The 21,341-nt window shown below is 45.4% G+C and overlaps 1 protein-coding gene across 1 annotated transcript in view; it reads right to left on the reverse strand.

Annotated features, from left to right (window-relative positions):
- Positions 1-20,190, reverse strand: part of LOC124721868 (sulfate transporter-like) — a 478,624-nt gene extending 458,434 nt beyond the window's left edge. The window contains exon 1 of the mRNA XM_047247004.1: positions 19,956-20,190. Within this exon, the coding sequence (XP_047102960.1) occupies positions 19,956-19,987 (32 nt within the window). The 5' untranslated portion in view covers positions 19,988-20,190. The remainder of the gene's footprint in view (positions 1-19,955) is intronic.
- Between the last annotated feature and the right edge of the window lie 1,151 nt (positions 20,191-21,341).

Raw genomic sequence — 21,341 nt, forward strand, 5'->3', positions numbered from 1 at the left:
TTGACGGACTTTGAGCGAGGGCGTATAGTGGGCATGCGGGAGGCCGGGTGGACGTACCGCCGAATTGCCCAACACGTGGGGCGTGAGGTCTCCACAGTACATCGATGTTGTCGCCAGTGGTCGGCGGAAGGTGAACGTGCCCGTCGACCTGGGACCGGACCGCAGCGACGCACGGATGCACGCCAAGACCGTAGGATCCTACGCAGTGCCGTAGGGGACCGCACCGCCACTTCCCAGCAAATTAGGGACACTGTTGCTCCTGGGGTATCGGCGAGGACCATTCGCAACCGTCTCCATGAAGCTGGGCTACGGTCCCGCACACCGTTAGGCCGTCTTCCGCTCACGCCCCAACATCGTGCAGCCCGCTTCCAGTGGTGTCACGACAGGCGTGAATGGAGGGACGAATGGAGACGTGTCGTCTTCAGCGATGAGAGTCGCTCCTGCCTTGGTGCCAATGATGGTCGTATGCGTGTTTGGCGCCGTGCAGGTGAGCGCCACAATCAGGACTGCATACGACCGAGGCACACAGGGCCAACACCCGGCATTATGGTGTGGGGAGCGATCTCCTACACTGGCCGTACACCACTGGTGATCGTCGAGGGGACACTGAATAGTGCACGGTACATCCAAACCGTCATCGAACCCATCGTTCTACCATTCCTAGACCGGCAAGGGAACTTGCTGTTCCAACAGGACAATGCACGTCCGCATGTATCCCGTGCCACCCAACGTGCTCTAGAAGGTGTAAGTCAACTACCCTGGCCAGCAAGATCTCCGGATCTGTCCCCCATTGAGCATGTTTGGGACTGGATGAAGCGTCGTCTCACGCGGTCTGCACGTCCAGCACGAACGCTGGTCCAACTGAGGCGCCAGGTGGAAATGGCATGGCAAGCCGTTCCACAGGACTACATCCAGCATCTCTACAATCGTCTCCATGGGAGAATAGCAGCCTTCATTGCTGCGAAAGGTGGATATACACTGTACTAGTGCCGACATTGTGCATGCTCTGTTGCCTGTGTCTATGTGCCTGTGGTTCTGTCAGTGTGATCATGTGATGTATCTGACCCCAGGAATGTGTCAATAAAGTTTCCCCTTCCTGGGACAATGAATTCACGGTGTTCTTATTTCAATTTCCAGGAGTGTAGTTATACACCAAACACAGCATGAAGTTTTTACCACTGCAGTTTTATTTCGTATATACTACATAAATTTTAATTAATGATGAATTAAAATGATCCGCCTTCTTATTTTATTCTTATTAAGCTAGTAGTGAAAGATAACTACCCCTGTGCCATTACATACATTATTTGCTCAAAGTATCCGGACACTCTTACGCAATGCGGAATTGACTATTACACTAAAGCTCCAAAGAAACTGATACAGGCATTCTTATTCAAATACAGAGGTTTGTAAACAGGCAGAACACGGCGCTGCTATCGGCAACGCCTTTATAAGACAAGTGTCTGGTGCAGTTGTTAGATCGGTTACTGCTGCCACAATGGCAGATTATCAAGATTTAAGTGAGTTTAAACGTGGTATTATAATCGGCGCATGTGCGATGGGACACAGCATCTTCGACGTAGCGATGAAGTGGGGATTTTCCAGTACGACAATTTCACGAGTGTTCCGTGAATATAAGGAATCCGGTAAAACATCAAATCTCCGACATCGCTGCGGCCGGAAAAAAAGATCCTGCAAGAAAGAGACCAACGACGACTGAAGAATATCGTCCAACGTGACAGAAATGCAACCATTCCGCATATTGCTGCAGATTACAATGCTGGGCCATCAAGTGTCAGCGTGCGAAGCATTCAACGGGACAAAATCGATATGTGTTTTCGGGGCCAAAGGCACTCAAGTGTACGATCGTGGCATCACGAGAAATCCGAGGAGCCGCCACCATTAGCCATTGGGGGCCAAAAAATCTGAACATGGCTTGAATATAAGCCGAAACCGGTTAATAAACAAATATTATTGCAATCTCGACTGTTCATTTTAACTTAATTACAGCACCAGGTCACTGCTCTCCACAGACTATGTCGTCAAAATGTATGATATTAATGTCCACTTAAGTATCCGGATACTTTTGACCAGGTAGTATACTTCCAGTTCTACGATATTTTTTATGCTAGTATGAAATTGTCGATACCGGTAGAATGAAAGCAGCAGCCCTTTTATCAGCAGTATCGGAACGCTCCTATCACGGATGCGGAACAATCAATCATTAGCAGCTGTTCCCGCGCCGGCCAAGCGCTGGGTCGGCGACTGTTGGCAGCAGAACCGCAATGCACTCCAAAACTAACAACGCGTCCAACATAGCAGATCAAAAGTACGATTCGCTCTGACTAGCAAGCAGCCATTCCCGTCCACTGTGCTGGTGACATCTGTATACACTACGTCCAAATCGCGCTTTCTGGTCGGGTTGGGTCGATTTGGGAAGGATAGGGTCCAAGATGCCACTCCAGGCGGGTGTAAAATTAATGTGTGCAACGGAAAATAATTAACGCTAAAATGAAAATTTGGCCCTGTCTGAATACCCCCTGAAGCAGATCTTAGGATCTCTTAATTCTATAAATTACAATCTAAACATAAATGAATAATGAAGGCAACTAATCCTACTTAATGATAAACTTTGTTCCTGCTTGTATACACTGCTGACCATTAAAATTGCTACGCCACGAAGATGACTTGCTACAGACGCGAAATTTAACCGACAGGAAGAAGATTCTGTGATATGCAAATGATTAGCTTTTCAGAGCTTTCACACAAGGTTGGCGCCGGTGGCGACACCTACAACGTGCTGACATGAGGAAAGTTTCCAACCGATTTCTCATGCAGAAACAGCAGTTGACCGGTGTTGCCTGGTGAAACGTTGTTGTGATGCCTCATGTAAGGAGGAGAAATGCGTACCATCACGTTTCCGACTTTGATAGAGGTCGGATTGTAGCCTACCGCGATTCATCGTATCGCGACATTTCTGCTCGCGTTGGTCGAGATCCAGTGACCGTTAGCAGAATATGGAATCGGTGGGTTCAGGAGGGTAATACGGAACGCCGTGCTGGATCCCAGCGGCCTCATATCACTAGCAGTCGAGATGACAGGCATCTTATCCGCATAGCTGTAACGGATCGTGCAGCCACGTCTCGATCCCTGAGTCAACAGATGGGGACGTATGCAAGACAACAACCATCTGCACGAACAGTTCGACGACGTTTGCAGCAGCATGGACTATCAGCTCGGAGACCATGGCTGCGGTTACCCTTGACGCTGCATCACAGACAGGAGCGCCTGTGATGGTGTACTCAACGACGAACCTGGGTGCACGAATGGCAAAACGACATTTTTTCGGATGAATCCAGGTTCTGTTTACAGCATCATGATGGTCGCATCCGTGTTTGGCGACATTGCGGTGAAAGCACATTGGAAGCGTGTATTCGTCATCGCCATACTGGCGTATCACTCGGCGTGATGGTATGGGGTGCCATTGGTTACACGTCTCGGTCACCTCTTGTTCGCATTGACTACCTGTACACGCCATCCGAGCTCTGTTTGACTCAATGCCCAGGAGAATCAAGGCCGTTATTACAGCCAGAGGTGGTTGTTCTGGGTACTGATTTCTCAGGATCTATGCACACAAATTGCGTGAAAATGTAATCACATGTCAGTTCTAGTATAATATATTGGTCCAATGAATACCCATTAATCACCTGCATTTCTTCTTTGTGTAGCAATTTTAATAGCCAGTAGTGTATTTATTGTAGATTAAAGAAAAACATTTAGATTACAAAGTTTACATTTCCTAAGTAAAATTAGTAATCAATTGCCCAGCTCTGCCCCTTATTATGACTGCGCGGTCTAATATCAATAACGCAAGATGACTGACATCATCTATATACCAAACACTAGAAGACACTACTTTCAGAGATGATCTACGGTGGTATGGAACCTCAGTGGAAATAAATTAACTTGATCACAGCTGTTTAACTTTTATAGCCCTAATAAGCCGAAGCAATTTGCGATATCACCGTATGTACTGCGTCCGGTGTGTCGAAGTGATGGTTCTCGTTCTCGTCTGCGACGAAGGAAGAACTCCAGCCACAATTAAACTCTTTCAAACACTAGGACTGCAGAAGGAGGTCCTCTGACTAATATACTCTAATACTGTCTTCTCCTCTCTGTGTTCTACAGACGAGAAACGCGAACTCCCAATCACAAGGACGGAGTTCATATAACGTCTCAACGTAAGTATAGGCAGAGGAAGAGCTCTCAATTACTGAACGCTGCGTACTCAACGACGACTTCCAACCCGGAGGTGAAGTCCAGAATCGTTTAGTACAGTACAGTTCCTACCTGTTTTAATTACAAACTCTACTGAGAGCAAAGACAGCACGTCCGTCTGTACCAACAAAAGCTGATGTCGAGCGACCGTCACACACGGGCGCTCACAACGGAAGACCGCGTCTCTTCAGCGCTGGCTTCCCAGCAAGGCTTGGCTCCCCACTCTCGTAATTCCGAAAACGAATCATATTCCCGAAGCCACGGAATATTCTCCCTCTCTACAGATTCTTCCGAACGCCGACCAACCATATTTTAGTCTTTTATCGTCCAGCACGGAAAGTTTGCGGGTAAAAACTTATACTAGTACAATGGTACGCTTCTGAGTAAAAATCCTTGGAAATAACCCAGCCTGCGTGGCTTCCGAGGTGCCGCTTCTTCGTTCCTCTCACCTGCGTCCAAGATTTTCAACGTTTCCGAAGTACAATCCTTCTGGTTCGGCTACAAACCGGCCGGTCGGACTCTGTTGTGCTCCAGCGCTTAGGTGCTACGACGTCCGTCTTGCTATTTCCTGTGTTTAAGCAGGGCGAAAACACCTGTGTGGGCCTTCCACCCAGGTCTTCAGTTCCGCCAGCCGTTTCACTTCCACTGGCGTTCCAACCTCTATTAGTATAGGCAATCATTCATTACGCCGTTTTTATAATAAAAACATGCTGTCACCTTTCATGCAATAAGCGTTAACAATTATTTACAAGACGTACGTCACAATGTCAGTCTCCTTTATATATTCATATATACGATGTACAACCTATCACATGATAGCTAATTGTGTTTGTAGATCACGGCAAAGTATGTGGATGACTGCTTGTAAGGTGCGAAATTATGGCCACCTTACAAGGGAAGGAAGTCGGCCGTGCCCTTTCAAAGGAACCATCCCGGCATTTGCCTCAAGCGATTTAGGGAAACCACAGGAAATCTAAATCAGGATGGCCGGATGTGGGACTGAACCGTCGTCTTCCCGAATGCGAGTCGAATGTGCTAAACACTGGCGCTTTCTGGGTTTGTGTACTCTTCCACGACGAGAAGAAATAACACTGTTCCTTTTCGAGTGCCATCATAACCAGTATACCGAATTAAAGCTGAATTTTATTAAGTTCCTGTTCTCCTCACTTGAAGTTAAGCTTTAGCTCCGCCCTGGGTATGATCGTATTACGCACCTTCCCGTCTTTAGTAAGTGTTCATTGGGCAGTGGCCCGCGAGTGCAAATATACGGAGAAAAGCGCTAATATCAAAGTTCACAGCCACATTGCTCAACAGCTATTATATGTCTAAGCTACCCATTAACTCCGTAGGCGAAACGGATTGAAATTTGACGAGAGAGAGTCAGATGAAAACTGTATGTATGTTTTAAAACATTATGCACAAACAGCGCATAATCAATAGCACTTTTCGATGTTACCTCCGTACTTCAATGGAAGTTCGCCAGCGCTTACAAAACGCTTGAATTCCATACAAAAGAATTCGTTTGATTGTCGCAACTACTGGATCGCCCAATGTCACGTTGGATTCAACTGGATTGATGAGGTTGAAGGGACCAAAATACAAGGTCAGCAGTCTCTCCATCCTGTATGCGTCAAGCTGGGAAGAGTTCCCAGAGAGGAAAGCCACGGAAAACAAATACCCTGACGAATCTGATTTTAATCGAGAATAAATACAGCCGAGAGAGAGAAGCAGGCAGAAGTGAGAGAGGGGTAAGAGGGTGATGGTGGGTAAGATGCTCCACTCAGGAAACAGCTGGAGGCCGTGGAACACAGCATGCAGTGGGAGATGAACCCCTGGCATCCAATCGGAGTTTCTTCGTCCACCATTACCACAAGAAAAACTAATAATGTAGAGAAGTTGACAAAATCTCTGGAAAAAGAGAAAGGCGACAAGAGAGTAAACCGTTGGTGGATGTAAAAGAGTAAAAAGAAGTAAAAAGGCGGCAAGGGCAGGAGCCAGGCCGGATCACCAAGCAAGGGCAGCCAGAGGCTTCCCCAGGCGATTCACAGGTAAAACGTAAAACCAGATCATTCGTCTTGGTGTCATTCACTAGCACCAAAGGCAGTGTGTCAGCAAGTTTAAGGTTTCGTCAAAAGGTGGCCATATTAGGCCAGTCCAGTAGGATGTGGGCCACTGTCTGACAGGCACCACACCACCAACAGGGTGGATCTAGACATCGTAGGATGTGGCCGTGGGTCAGCTAAGTGTGGCCAATGTGAATCTGATAGAACAGTAGATTTCCTCTGTGGAGCATGAAGGGAAGATTGCCACACGGTCACTGTCCCTTTTTATTTCTTGCAGTTCGTTTGGAGAAACCAGGGCGCACCAATTCATGTTCCAAGAAGATAACAACTGACACTATAGAGTTGACTAAAGATCTAGTTCTGGTACCCAATCTCCAAAGTCACTATCTTGGTTGCCAACTGGGCCAACCGTCAGCATGTTCTTTTCCCAGGCTCCTAATGTGGCCTGGGGTCAAGGCAAAGATGATAACCACCCAGCTTAATGGAGGTCAGGAAGGAGAGCCTGAATAGTCAAGAACAGTGGGTGCAGGGGATAGCACTGGTCGATAGCCTGAAGACTACTCCAGAAATCACTAACGATTAAGAACATCTCGCTGGTGCAGGAACGAATGTGACTGAGGGCTCGAGCGATGGCCACCAATTCTACAGTGAACACTGCATTTGTTTGGCAGAGAGTGTTGTTCACTCCGCCTTGAATGTGTGTAGGCAAAACTGTTTCGTCTGTTGACAATACAGACATCCATTTATACCACTTGCAATCCTAGAAATGCATTAAGGATGGCCAGGAACAGGTGGCGAAAAACCATGGGGGTCAATAGTGTCTTTCATTCCCAAGAATAGATCGCGACGGATCTGAGGACGGGTTACACGCCATGGAGGCATATGCAATTCCTCCATTTGTCATGGAGGGAAAGTTGGAGATCAGGGTAGAAACACTGTAGGGCAACAGTGATCCTGTCTCCAGTTCTGGACCTCTGTTGCAGAAAGTGGATCTCCCTATCTGGAAAAAGGACACTGTAGTTCAGATGCTCAGGAAACCAGCCTCTGCGAGTAGGCTGTTCACAGGGCTGGTCCGAAAGGTATCTCCTGCAAGTCAGACCCCACAATGATGTATTGGGTCGAGCATCTGCAATACTGAGCCACATACCAGACTCCTATAATCAAGACGAGACAGGATCAGAGCTTTATAAAGCTGCAATAGTGCAGAGTGCTCTGCACCCCACCTAGTGGTACTGAGGCAGCAAAAAATATTACGGTACGATCAGCATATGCACTCAAACTGGCGAAGATGGGAAGCCACGTCAACTAGGCTTCAAAGACTAGGTCCAAAAAGCTGAAAAACTCCACCAAACTGAGCAATTGGTCGTCGAATGAAAGTCCCAGTTGTGGATGGACAGTACAATGGTGACTGAAGTGGATGATGCATGCCTTGGCAGCTGAAACCTGGAAGTCATGGGTGAGAGCAAAGGACCATGCCTTTCACATGGCAACCTGTAATCAGCATGCAGAAACGTCCACAGTGGAGGACCAATAGTAAATGCAAAAATCGTCAGCATGCAGCAAGAGTGACACAGTAGACCCCAAGGCTGCAGCTAGACCATTGGCAGCCACAAAAAATAGGCGACACTCAGTACAGAGCCCTGTAGGACCTCATTCTCTTGATTATCAGGGGTACTGCAGGAAGTACCAACTTGAACCCAGAAAGTACGGTGGGACAAGAAGTTCAGACAAAAATCGTGAAACGGTCCCAGAGACCCCGCTCACGCAGGGTGATGAGGATGTGATGACTCCATGTGGTGTCATAACCCTTTTGCAAGTCAAAGAAGACAGCAATAATGTGTGGACACTGGAAACTATGACCGGATGGCAGACTCCGGCCAGACCAAAGTCTCAGAAACAGAACGGCCTTGGCGAAAACTGCACTGGGACAGACCCGAAAGACTCAAGGTACTAACACGCCATCAGCTCACCGTATGTTTGAGCAACTTGCAGACAACATTAGTGAGGCTAATCAGGTGATAACTGTCCATCTAAAGGGAGTGTTTACCCTATTTCAGTATGGGCAATCACAATTTCTCATCACTGACGTGGGAAATAACCCACACTCCAGATACAGTCGAAAACAGCAACAACAGGTGTTTCGGCATTTGGCTGTGGATGTGGTCTGGGCCTGGAGCTGTGTCGGGCAAAAGGCTAGGGCACTGAGGAATTTCCACTCTCGTAAAGGAGCATTATGTGGCTCTAGGTGCCATAAAGTGAAAGGTAAGTGAGCTCGCTCCACCTGCTGTTTGAGGACACAAAATGCAGGCCGGTGATCCTCAGAGACAGATGCTCGAGTATAATGTAGAGCAAAATGTTTGGCGATAGCATCTGGGTCAGTGTCGACACCACCATTCAAGGAGACACCAGGTACATCTGTGTGGGGGACTGCGTCTGTAGAGACGCCAAACCTTTGCCAAAACTGCGAAGAAGTGGTACGAAAGCGAACGGTAGCAACATATCGTTCCCAGCATTCTTGTTTCTGTCGTTTTATGAGGTGGCAGAACTGGGAATGGAGACATTTAAGAGGGTCTACATTGATCGATGCCACTTACAGCATTGGAGGGCTTGTCTGCTTTCTCTAATGGCCACGGCAATCGTACATTCCGCAATCGTATCAAATCCAGGTAGCACCCCTTATGTCATGCGCTACAAGAAAATGTTCGAACCTTGTTGTAGTCTGCAAGCAGTCTAATTTCCACTCACTACCCAGCTCCGTCACAAGCAGCAGCTACAAGCTTTTTCACAAAAGCTATACCGACACCCCCCCCCCTCCCCCCACAGTGGGGAGTTTATATTGCGCTAAATGCGTTAAAATCGTATAGAACACAGAAGTTAGTGACTAATGCAATAAACGCGCATGGACAGAATCTACGTAAACCCCAGCACGCTTAACTGCACTGCTAGATTGGAAATTGATCGATTGTCATCCTGTATGGTAGTTACAGTATTCTTCCGTTAACGGCCGCTTCTCCCACCACCAATACATCTCTGTCTGAGCGCATACTGCCATACAGTCACCAAGCGAGCTGCTATAAGACACACAGGGGTTGGTAAAAACATGGAAGCATCAAAACAACACATTACCATGCCTAATAAGGTGTCGGAAACCCAATGACATTCAAAACAGCTTCCAGTTGAGGATGAATAAATACAGGCTTCCAGACAGATTTTCAAGGGAGTTTTATACTAGTCTTCCTGCAAACCAATGTCAAGTTCAGGTAACATTGACGATGGCAGATAGCGATCACGTAACCTTCTCTCCAAAGTAGGCCACACAGGCTCAATAATATTGAGACCTGGTGACTGTCGTGGCCAGGGGAGATGCGAAAATTCATCCTTATGATCACAAAACCAGTCCTGAACGATACAAGCTGCGGGGTCAGGGATTTTCTCTGCCTCGTGATGGCTGGGTGTTGTGTGCTGTCCTTAGGTTAGTTAGGTTTAAGTAGTTATAAGTTCTAGGGGACTTATGACCACAGCAGTTGAGTCCCATAGTGCTCGGACCCATTTGAACCATTTTTGATACAAGCTGCGTGAACAGGGCCCAGTGACTTGGAACACACCAGAATTGGGGAATAGAGATTGCACCATGGGATGGATCTGATCAGCCAAAATAGTCAAATTATCCTTGATAACAACGCGACCATTCAGAGCAACCACGGGGCCCATGGAATATCACGTTATTGCTGCCCAAATCAACTCTTGGGACATAAACGTGGACAGAAGTTGGAAACAGTGTGTAACAAGACTCATCCAACCAAATGGCTTTCTCCCATTGTCCCAGAGTCCAGGTTTTATGGCTTCGGTGTCTTCCTGTTACAGGCATCTGCGTCATGGATGTATGGTTTCGGAATTACTGTTCGCCCTGGAATCCCAATCTTATGGACCTCGCTTCGTGATGTTTTGGTGCTGACAGCGTTCGCGAATATAACATTTAGTTATACAGTGTTTTTTGCAGTTTTCGCTCTCGTATTTTTCGTGACAATCCTCTTCAACGATCGGCCGTCACTATCAACACACTCTGTCGACCGCGTTGTGACTTAGCGGCTGATGTCTTTCCGCTTCCCCGTGTGTGTGGCTCTTCTGCAACACCAAAAACATGGGCTACCTTGGTTACAGAAGCAGCCACTCATATGAGCACCAACAAATCCATGTCTCTTAGATCAGACATGATGCAATCACAAAATAAGATTTACGTTAAATGGATTTTAAGGTGGTGCAGTACTGTCCTAGACCTTCAGTCTGGACAGAAGCACAATGTGGCGTTTTGGTGCTGTGGAGCCTCCAGGCGTGGAGGTTCCCTTGTGGCAAGTTGCTAATCATGAGTCAGCTTAATAATAAGAAAAACATAAAGACACGAATATATGATAACAAGACGCAGAGCTAAACACAAAATTTTCCATTCGTCACGACATATTTATGATATCAATTTCCTCCAGTCAGTCACCTGTTGGGTTGGTTGGGTTGTTTAAGGGGGAGAAGACCAAACAGTGAAGTCATCGGCCTCATCGGATTAGGGAAGGACGGGGAAGGAAGTCGGCCGTGCCCTTTCAAAGGAACCATCCCGGCATTTGCCTGGAGCGATTTAGGAAAATCACGGAAAACCTAAATCAGGACAGCCGGACGCGGGATTGAAACGTCGTCCTCCCGAATGCGAGTCCAGTGTGCTAGCCACTGCGCTACCTCGCTCGGTAGACAGTCGCCTGTAAAAAATGTATTTAAGACATAACGGGTTTCGAGAGTTCAACTGTAGTTTTTAAATGTCGTAAACATCACCTGTTGTGGAGCCGTTATCGAAAAATACCAGCCACCATTGCCGAACAGTAACATTTAAGAAGAGCATATGAGCGTGGGTGAATCTTAGCATCAAAGTTTCAACGTAGTAACCAGGCGGTTCAAGTGCCAAGATGTCAAATCGCCTGAAGATTTACTCTGATTTCAACATCCGCCACGATGTAAGGGGATCATGTCTGCCACACCTTCCGTGGAGCAATGGCTTTTAACTTTTTCCTTCTAATGGATTTACTACGAATTATCTTTGCGACCTTTTAATGTTGAGCTCTCAAAACTAGTTATGTGCTGAACAAATGATGTTTGGATAACTAATATCTTCCACAATTCTCTGCACTCGTCTTGGCTCACCAAATTACGAAAATGAGAACTTCACGACTCTTCTCTTGTGGCTACAATAGTAAGAGCCAACTGTACCGATTGACAAACATCTTTTGGATTTGCACCTCTTCTATTTCTTCCATATTTTCAGTTAAAATTATTGGATTTAGGTTCCGCCTTTTATGCAAAACACTGATTTTTCTTGTTACCCATTGAGTAACAAGAAGAAAACAGTGTTTTGCGCAAAAGGAGGAACCTACACTGAAGCGCTAAAGAAACTGGTATAGGCATGCGTATTCTAATAGAGATCTTCAAACACACAAAATACGGTGCTGCGGTCAGCAACGCCTCTATAAGACAACAAGTGTTGTTAGATCGGTTACTGCTGCTACAATGGCAGATTATCAAGACTTAGTAGGTTTGAAAGCGGTGTCTTATTCAGCGCACGAGCGGTGGGACACAGCATCTCCGAGGTAGCGAAGAAATTGGAATTTTCCAGTACGACCATTTCACGAGCGTACTGTGAATATCAGGAGTCAGGTAAAACGTCAAATCTCCGACATTGCTGCTGCCGGAAAAAGATCCTCCAAGAACGGGACCAACGAAGCCTAAAGAGAATCGTTCAATGTGACAGAAGTACAACCCTTCCGCAAATTGCTGCAGATTTCAATGCTGGGCCATCAACAAGTGTCAACGTGCGAACCATTCAATGGAACTTTATCGATATGGGATTTCGGAGCCGAAGCCCACTCTTGTACCCTTGATGGCTGCACGACACAAAGCTTTACGCCTCGCTTGGGCCTTTTGGGCCCTTCAACACCTGCATTTCACAGTTGATAACTGGAAACATGCTGCCTGGTCGGACGAGTCTCGTTTCAAATTGTATCGAGCGTACGGACGTCTATAGGTGTGGAGACAACCTCATGAATCCATGGACCCTGCATGTTAGCAGAGGACTGTTCGAGCTGGCGGAGGCTCTGTAATGGTGTGAGGCGTGTGCAGTTGGAGTGATATGGGACCCCTGATAGGTCTAGATATGACTGATAGGTGATCACCTGCATCCATTCATGTCTATTGTGCATTCCCATGGACGTGGGTAATTCCATCAGGACAATGCGACACCCCTCAGGTCCAGAATGCTACAGAGTGGCTCCAGGAACACACTTCTGAGTTTAAACACTTCCGCTGGCCACCAAATTCCCCATATATTATTATTGAGGATATCTGGGATGCCTAGCCAAGTGCTGTTCAGAAAAGATCTCCACCCCCTCATGCTCTTGCGGATTCATGGACAGTCCTGCAGGATCCATGTTGTCAATTCCCACCAGCAGTACTTCAGACATTAGTCAAGTCCATACCACGTCGTGTTGCGCCCCTTTGCGTGCTTGCAGGGACCCTACACGATAGTAGGCAGGTGAACCAGTTTCTCTGGCTTTTCAGTGTATATCTAATCAGAAGATTTATATATTAATGTACGGGCATAAAGGAATGTAACTGAAAAGGAGGGAAACTATTGTGGTAAGCAAGTCATGCCTAATGAAAACTTGTCCAACGCCTGTACTCCCTCGTTTTCGTCTGCAGTCACATTAACAGTTACGGTACCTCAGAAATGTTCTTTTGCTCCGGGATAATGATTGCATTGCAGGTTCAGCATTCCAAACGGTTATCACTGATATTTGTTATTTATTTTACACACGCTACTGGCCATCAAAATTTTCAACACCATAAAGGCGATATTAAAGATCTACGCCAAATTTGTATTAAGTGTACAACGTTCCTGAATACACAAGTGATTAGCATTTCAGTGCATACACTCAAACTAAATAGGAGTAACGCCATCTACATTCTGCACATAAGGTAAGATTACGCAGCTGGTTTCTGATTCAAAAACAACATTTGAATGTTGGTAGTTTGTAGGAAGTTCGTTTTAAGCCTCATGTAAGAAGAAGAAACGTCTGCCAGCGCGTTTCCGAATTCGATAGCGGCAGGATCGTGTCGTGTCGAGACTGCAGTTCATCGTTCCACTATACTGCTGCTCGCCATGGCTGGGATTCCAGGACTGTCGCCGGCCGCGGTGGTCCCGCGGTTCTAGGCGTGCAGTCCGGAACTGCGCGACTGCTACGGTCGCAGGTTCGAATCCTACCTCGGGCATGGATGTGTGTGATGTCCGTAGGTTAGTTAGGTTTAAGTAGTTCTAAGTTCTAGGGGACTGATGACCACAGCTGTTAAGTCCCATAGTGCTCAGAGCCATTTGAACCAGGACTGTCGTGCGAATATACGGTGGTCAGGACAGCATGGGAAACAAGCGGTCTTGCGTTATATTGTTGAAAGATAACATCAGTGAGACCTCAAACACAGGGCACAGCAATCAGCCTTAACACATAAGAAATATAATGGCTGTTGTCCAAATTAGCAGCTATACGAACCAGAGGTGATCGCCGTGCGTCCACAATTGCAGGACGTGCTTGGGTCCGTATGTCGATGAAGGTAATTTCTCATCGTTCTTCTCGGGGGCGTCCACACACGGTGATACCACGTCGTCTCTTTAGACGAATCCTAGTTCATCATACATCAAGATGGACGTATCCGTGTGTAGGCGCCCCTGGAAGAACGATGAGAAATTGCCTTCGCCATCGTCATAGGGGCCCAAGCACGTGTTACCATTGTGAACACACCACTACCACCTCTGGTTCATGTAGCTGGTAATTTGGACAGCAGACATTCATTTCTGATGTGTTAGGGGTGATGGCTGTGCCCTATGTTTGGGGTCTCACTGACGTTATCTTTCAAGAAGATAAAGCAAGAGCGCTTGCTTCCCATCCCGTCCTGGCCTGCCTCCATACAAAGGGCGTCCAACTGTTACCCTGGCTGCCACATTCTTCAGATATATCATCCGCTGGAACATCTGGTCATGGGTTGCCAAGAGACGGACATACCATCGCTCAACAGCCATTACGATTGATGATCTCTGGCAGCCTGTATTTGCCGTCCAACCTCAGCACGACCGACGCTCAGCCGCGTTAGAGCCATTGTTGCTGCCAGAGGTGGCAACTGTGTGCACTACATTTCGCACCCCGTACATCGCCAAAGCACCTACAAATGTAAGCACTTATTCTTCCAACTATACAGTACACACGCATAAGTAAAAATTATTTATTAGTTATTTCTCGTGCTGCAATTTTAATGGCCAGTGCACTACATTTTGCACCGTGTACATCCCTTCTGGCAGGGTAGACTACACCAAATCAGTTACCGTAGTGGTGCTGTCCCAACGTATCTCGTGGGAGAATCTCTGATATACACGAAATGTATTCCCATTTGCGAATATGGACAACCATCACCTGTAGAATGGAATGATGACAATGAAAATGTGCCGGACAGGGACTCCAACCCAGATATCTCGCTTATCGCGAGCAGTCGCCGTACCATTAGGTTATCCGAGGACGACCACGGCCAGACCCAAACTTCCACACGAGGTCAGTTCAAAAAATTCCGGAACTTGTCAACAAATTTTTTCTACTCTTACCTTTTACTGTTTGTACATGGTCTCCTCCGAAACACTCTCCTCTACAATCGATACGCCGCTCCCAACGCCGTTTCCACTTCCGGAAGCAGTCATGGTACGCCTCTTGCTGGAACGCACGAAGCGCCGTCTGCGAATTTTCTTTTATCTTGTCTATCGTTGCAAATCTTAGTCCTTTTAACGGGGTTTTCAACTTTGGAAATAAAGAAAAGTTTGCAGGCGCCAGGACTGCAGCGTATGGGTGCTGAGGCAGCATAGTGATTTCGTTTTTTGTGCAATAGTCAGGCACCAACAGGATGAATGTGTGGGTGCGTTATCGTGATGCAAGAGCCACGAATTGTCTCGCCACATTTCAGGCAGTTTCCTTCTCACATTTTCTCGCAGGCGTCGCAGCACGTCCCGATAGTACGATCAATTAACAGTTTGTCCCTGTTACACAAATTTGTGATGAACTAATCACTGAAAGTCAAAGAAAACTTTCAGCATGGCTTTGACACTTGACTTGACTTGACCTGACCTGACGAGCCTTTTTTGGTCTTGGGGAGCCTTTCCCGACCCATTGTGAAGATCTAACCTTCGTCTCAATATCATAACGGTGGACCCACGTCTCATCACCAGATATGATTCTCTTAAGGAACACCTCGTTCTCATTTGCGCGATCCAAAAGCTCTTCACGGATTGCGAGGCGAAGGTCTTTCTGGTCTTGACTCATGAGCCGTGGGACGAACTTGGCGACAACACGATGCATTCCAAAAATGTTACATTCTTCTCCAATCTCTCGGACTGTCAGCATTCGATTGGCACGCACAATTTCGTTGGCGGTCCTGACACGAGTGTCGTCAGTAGACGTCGAAGGGCGTCCTGAAGGAGGGTCAACTTTAACTTCCGTCCGGTCATTTTTAAACAGTGTGAACCATTCGTAACAGCGAGCACGGCTTAAACATGCATCGCTGTAGGCTTCCTGTGTCATTTGGTGTGTCTCTGTAAAGGTGTTCTTGAGTTTCACGCGTTACTCCTCTTAACTCTGCCCTCTCGAAATTCGCAAACTGTGCGACAACGTTCAACTCAATACAGCACTGAGCAATATCGGACATATAACAACGAAACTTCTTGCAGCTACACATTAAACATAGGCGCGTGAAGGGATGCCAGCCGCATTTCGCTCCAACACACCATTGACGCGAAATTACGAATGTTCCGTAATTTTTTGAGCATACCTAGAGTGTCATCAACCATGTGTCTGAAACACCTGAACTCGTACATTCATTACGTATATTCCCATATAGGGGAGGCATTTCAACTGAAAGTCGCTTGTCCGGTTTCGGCGGATAAATACGATATTGCAGAGCCAGCGTTTTTCAGAAGTATGATGCATGCATGTCCGAAGGAACTCTGGTATGGTTCAGAAATCATAGAATGAAACATCAGTGACAAAAGTCGGGCCTGTATGCGTTCTCAGAGATGTCAAAGCGTAAGTCGACTGCTCGCGAAATGCGGGAAACCAGGGTTAGAGCACAAGTCTGACAAGCTTTCACTAGTCAGGACATATTTCATATCACTGTATCTTCACCGATTTCGTTCCCATTGCCTCCATGTCACGTCACTGAAATTAATTCAGTCGAATGATAGCGGATCCGCATGTACTCTCTACCAAATAGGTTGAGGTTTATTGTGTGGTATTATCGTTTACGTAAATCTATAACCGCACACAGACAGCAACCAGAGGTCTGGTCAGAGGTTCCTCTGCAGTGCACACTTTTACCTACAGTCTCTCACGATGATGTAGTAAACGAGTCGCAAAAATACGCATATGCTGAAGAAACTTTACTGATAAAACAAACTGCGTCATACTGCACTGATAATACACCAGATTTGCTTTCCGAATAGTAATCCGGGCCATAGGAGATAACTCAGTTTACACTCTTGGCAGAGCGTATTCTTTTGCCACACTAAACACAACTTTCTATGGGATGCAGTAGTCCACACACAGGAGTTTTGGTTGTTATGACTGACTCTGCAGCTGCCGCATAACATAACCACTTCAATTGTCACCGTATTTTCTTAAGCGAGCTGGCAGATTCCGCTGTTGCTGTCGCTTAAGGCACAGTATGAAGCTTTAGTTAGCAATCTAGACTATTAGGAAAAAACAACGTTTCCGATACAACGGGAATTTTGCTCTGTGCAGTGGAAGGTGCCATGACCAGAAGAACTCGTCTGTCATCCCTAATGCAGATGTCCCCTTTTTCTCACCAACTCCGTGGTTATGTACAGTAGATAACTACGCGTCATTACTAACAGATAAACATAGATTTGGCAGTTTTAGGGAAAGTGTTTGGCCGTTACAGCAACTTGATTTCGCTGACACAGTTTAAGAAAATTCGCTGAATATTTCGTCCAGCGTCATACAGGTATCATTTTCGAGGGGGAAACAAAGTCCGTTGTAAATAATGTTTCTAAATTTCTCTTACGAACGCGTAGGAATTGTGAGCGTAGAAGGAATATTTAGGGTTTAACGTCTTGTCGACGAGGTGGGTGGTCAACATATAGAACAAGCTAGAACGCGGGCAGGAACCATCCAGATATTCACCTCAAACAATTTGGGAAATCACGAAAACTCTGACAGTGATTTGAGCCTCGCTTGTCCTGAATGTCTTAATCTGTGACAGCGTTCGCTCGTAGGCACTGTGTAGTTATGATGTATGGGGAGGCTAGGCCGCAAATTAACCGTTTTGGTATTAGTGGAATAAACAAGGAGATAAATGTTCCAATTTGTCGCGTCTGTTGGGTGAAAGAGCAACAGTAATTTACAACGACTATGGTAATTACTACATTTTTAACGAACTAACAAATGCAATAATACCCATTGCTACGAAACAGATCAAATTGCATTCACGTCTCACATACCACATTCAATGTAATCATCTGTAGATGGTCCCAATGTAATCATCTGTAGATGGTCCGTTTCCAGTTTATTACTATATGACACACATTAACACGAGAAGTTGTCACAACATTCGCTACTAGAGCAAGCAAGAACACTTGGTTGTCAGTTTCCAGCTTTGAGGAATGCAAGGGACATAGCTCTGTTCAATTCATCCTTCGGATCGAATACGATAGTTTTTAGGTAGTTAGTTGCAAGTGGCATTTCCAGTCACTTTAAATATATATATATATATCTCTCTCTCTCTCTCTCTCTCTCTCTCTCAGACGTGAGTTCCCGACAACAGCCCTCTGTGAAACAGTGGCTGTGGAAAAGCCACAACACCGATTGCTCGACCAGAAGGATACTTCCTTACTCCTACGCCAGGGTCATCCCTTACTGTCTTTTTTTTTGTAGATGTTTAGTGACCTATCTACAGACTGAACGCTTGTCAATTTTGAAGTGGTCCATTTAAAGGCTTATTTGTGCCATTTGTAAGGATTCAGCGGCAGCAGAAGTAGTTCCCGAATTTTAACCATAGGCATCTGCTTTAAAAAATTCCTAGTGCAACGAGATCTGTGTGTGTGTGTTTCTTATTCATTTTGTTTCTTATGGTTGTCTGAAATCTACAACTGACATTTAACAACACCTACTGTCGAGGGTCTTTTTCAGTTAAATGGTTCTGAGCACTATGCGACTTAACTTCTGAGGTCATCAGTCACCTAGAACTTAGAACTAATTAAACCTAACTAACCTAAGGACATCACACACATCCATGCCCGAGGCAGGATTCGAACCTGCGACCGTAGCAGTCGTTCGGTTCCAGACTGTAACGCCTAGAATCGCACGGCCACTCAGGCCGGCTTTTTCAGTTACCTTGTATCAAAGACCCATCTGCGAATTATGCTTTTGTCAACAGTACATCTCCCAGCAAATTCATGACTATGAATCAACCAATTAGCAGCGAGCCATTCAGTCTAAATAGCAAAATTCTGTAGCTCAATACTTGGCTCATCCCCATTTTCATAAACATTTTACACATTTTCACATTCATTTCCATATAACTTACTGCAACACAAACAGGAACACACACTATTCCTCCCATAAAGTAGGATCATTTCTAATGACAACACAGATAAAGTACTTTTTCCTTTTATCACAAAATAAAGAGAGTCAAAATCTGGACTGTCATAGCAATACCAACAAACACCTGAAAATACCACAGTAAGATAGCGGGTGCTTTCTCACTTACGTAGTACGACTTTGACGTCTGCACCTTTTTTTGTACGTACTCTAGAAAAAAAATTAAACGTCCATATAAAAACATCTATGGAACTCTGCAACAAGATGATTCGCAGAACACATCTAGATTCTAGTTCTGAGGGACAGAAAATTTTATTGCACGAAACACACAGCTACGAGGTTTAATTTATCACATTTTACACACTAAGCACCCTATATTCTGAGATGATCCCTGGATAAACTCCACAATGACCTACTTGCATTTGTTGTCATTTATACTCATCTGACTTGTTTTTTAGCATATTACAATTTAATGAACTAGATGGCATATAGAATGTATTCGTGGATATATTTGTGTATTTAAATTATATACAGCAGCAGCGGGATGTATTTCACTCAGGAAGAATCTCTGATCTGTTTTCAGTATTACCCACAAATACAAATGATTTTAGGCAACGCAGTGTAAAACAAAACCACTCATTTGTTATGTCAATTCTGATACACAGTTTTAAACTCGCTAGTAGCCGGTGTCTACTGTGTATGCAATGCGTTTAATTACATGACAGCTTTTTGGCATTTTTCCATAACGTTGCTAGTAAAATATTTTAAACAACAAAACTATTAGGTTAACTAACAGCTTTTGTCAAGTACGTAAAAAAAAATAAAACTAAGCAGTGAAACTAAGCACACACAACTGCAGTAAACGTATCTGTTAGCAATGAAACTGATAAGAACTGTAGCGAACTTTACGTGAGGTTATTTTTGCTGTACTTGCCTGCTGAGAGCACCAGTGACAGTAGCTTCCATCGTCTGCTAGCTGCCTCCACAGGACGGCCGATGACAAAGCATATGTTTTCCGCACGTCAGAGTACGCAGCACAAAGGACTGGAATCTTTTCATTCACTGTCACCAATTCAAAGGCACGACGTGTAGCTACAAACATATGATATTGCGCCCTTGCACACTCTCTTATTTCTCGCGCATGTCCCTTCGCCGCCGCTGTCGATACATCGGCGTTGCCAGACCTACACGTGCAACGCTCGCCGGACCAGTTAACAGTAGGCTCTCGTCGCGCGCAAAATACGAACACGGCTTCTCTGCCAAACCTGAATGACGGAACGCTGTTATAGCCCATTTACTGTTCCTACTTCCTTGTACCTGTATATGCCCAATATCCTTCAATTACTCGGTAAATTCTTTTCTACTGTTCGTTGCCTCTGTATCCCGAAAGATGTGAAGATTATACGTAATTATATTCTAGGGAAACTCGTCCTTAGGAAGAAAGCTTTCAGTGCATAAATGTCTGCCACTAGAATAACATGTAGCGCTCACACACTTTCATCTTGCAGACAGCTGATTAAGTTGTTAGGCCTTTTAATTACTGCATCACAATGCTTATTTTCTGTCACGAAATGTAAATAGCCTACTTCGCACTACGTTTGCATATCACACGATTTTTGGAGGACGAATATCGAAATTCAGAAACAGCTTTTTGCTTTTGATTTGATTTGATTTTTTTATTTAGTCCTGTTGATTACATGTTGTACAAAGGGTGTACTAGGAATACAGGACAAGTCAAGTGAAGTTTCGTGTTTACGTGTTAGGCCTAAGTCGATTTTGCTAGTACAGTGAAATATCACCTTTCCAAGCGTCTGTTGTTTTACACGAATAGTGTCTGTAAATCAGCTGTACCGATTTCGCGAGTACGATCAAGCGAAGTTATCACTAACACTCGTAATATTTTTCATAGACGAAGAGTATGATTTCCTAATAGACGTCACTGGGCTCATGAAGAAGAGGCGAAAGGAGACAGTAGAGGAGAAGTATTTAAAAATCTTAACCACGTTAATAAGTGCTACAGAAATGTTTATTACAGCTCATGCACGTTGTAAACCAAATTGCGAGCTGATCGCTGATGGAACATTATTGTATTCCAGCGTTAGAAACCCGAAATGGCTGAAAAACATTAGTATGAGTAAAGATACTTTCCTATTCCTGTGTACAGAATTAGTGAATATTTTGTCACTAGCCTTTATCACCATCAGAGCAGAGTAGAGAGACAGAAAGAGAAAGAGAGAGAGAGAGAGAGTACAGAAATTTACATATCAGTCGGCTATGCAGAACATAAGATTGTTGCCGAGAATTTCGATTTTGGTAATTC

Source organism: Schistocerca piceifrons, chromosome X (genome assembly GCF_021461385.2).
Source record: "Schistocerca piceifrons isolate TAMUIC-IGC-003096 chromosome X, iqSchPice1.1, whole genome shotgun sequence".
NCBI lineage: Eukaryota > Metazoa > Arthropoda > Insecta > Orthoptera > Acrididae > Schistocerca > Schistocerca piceifrons.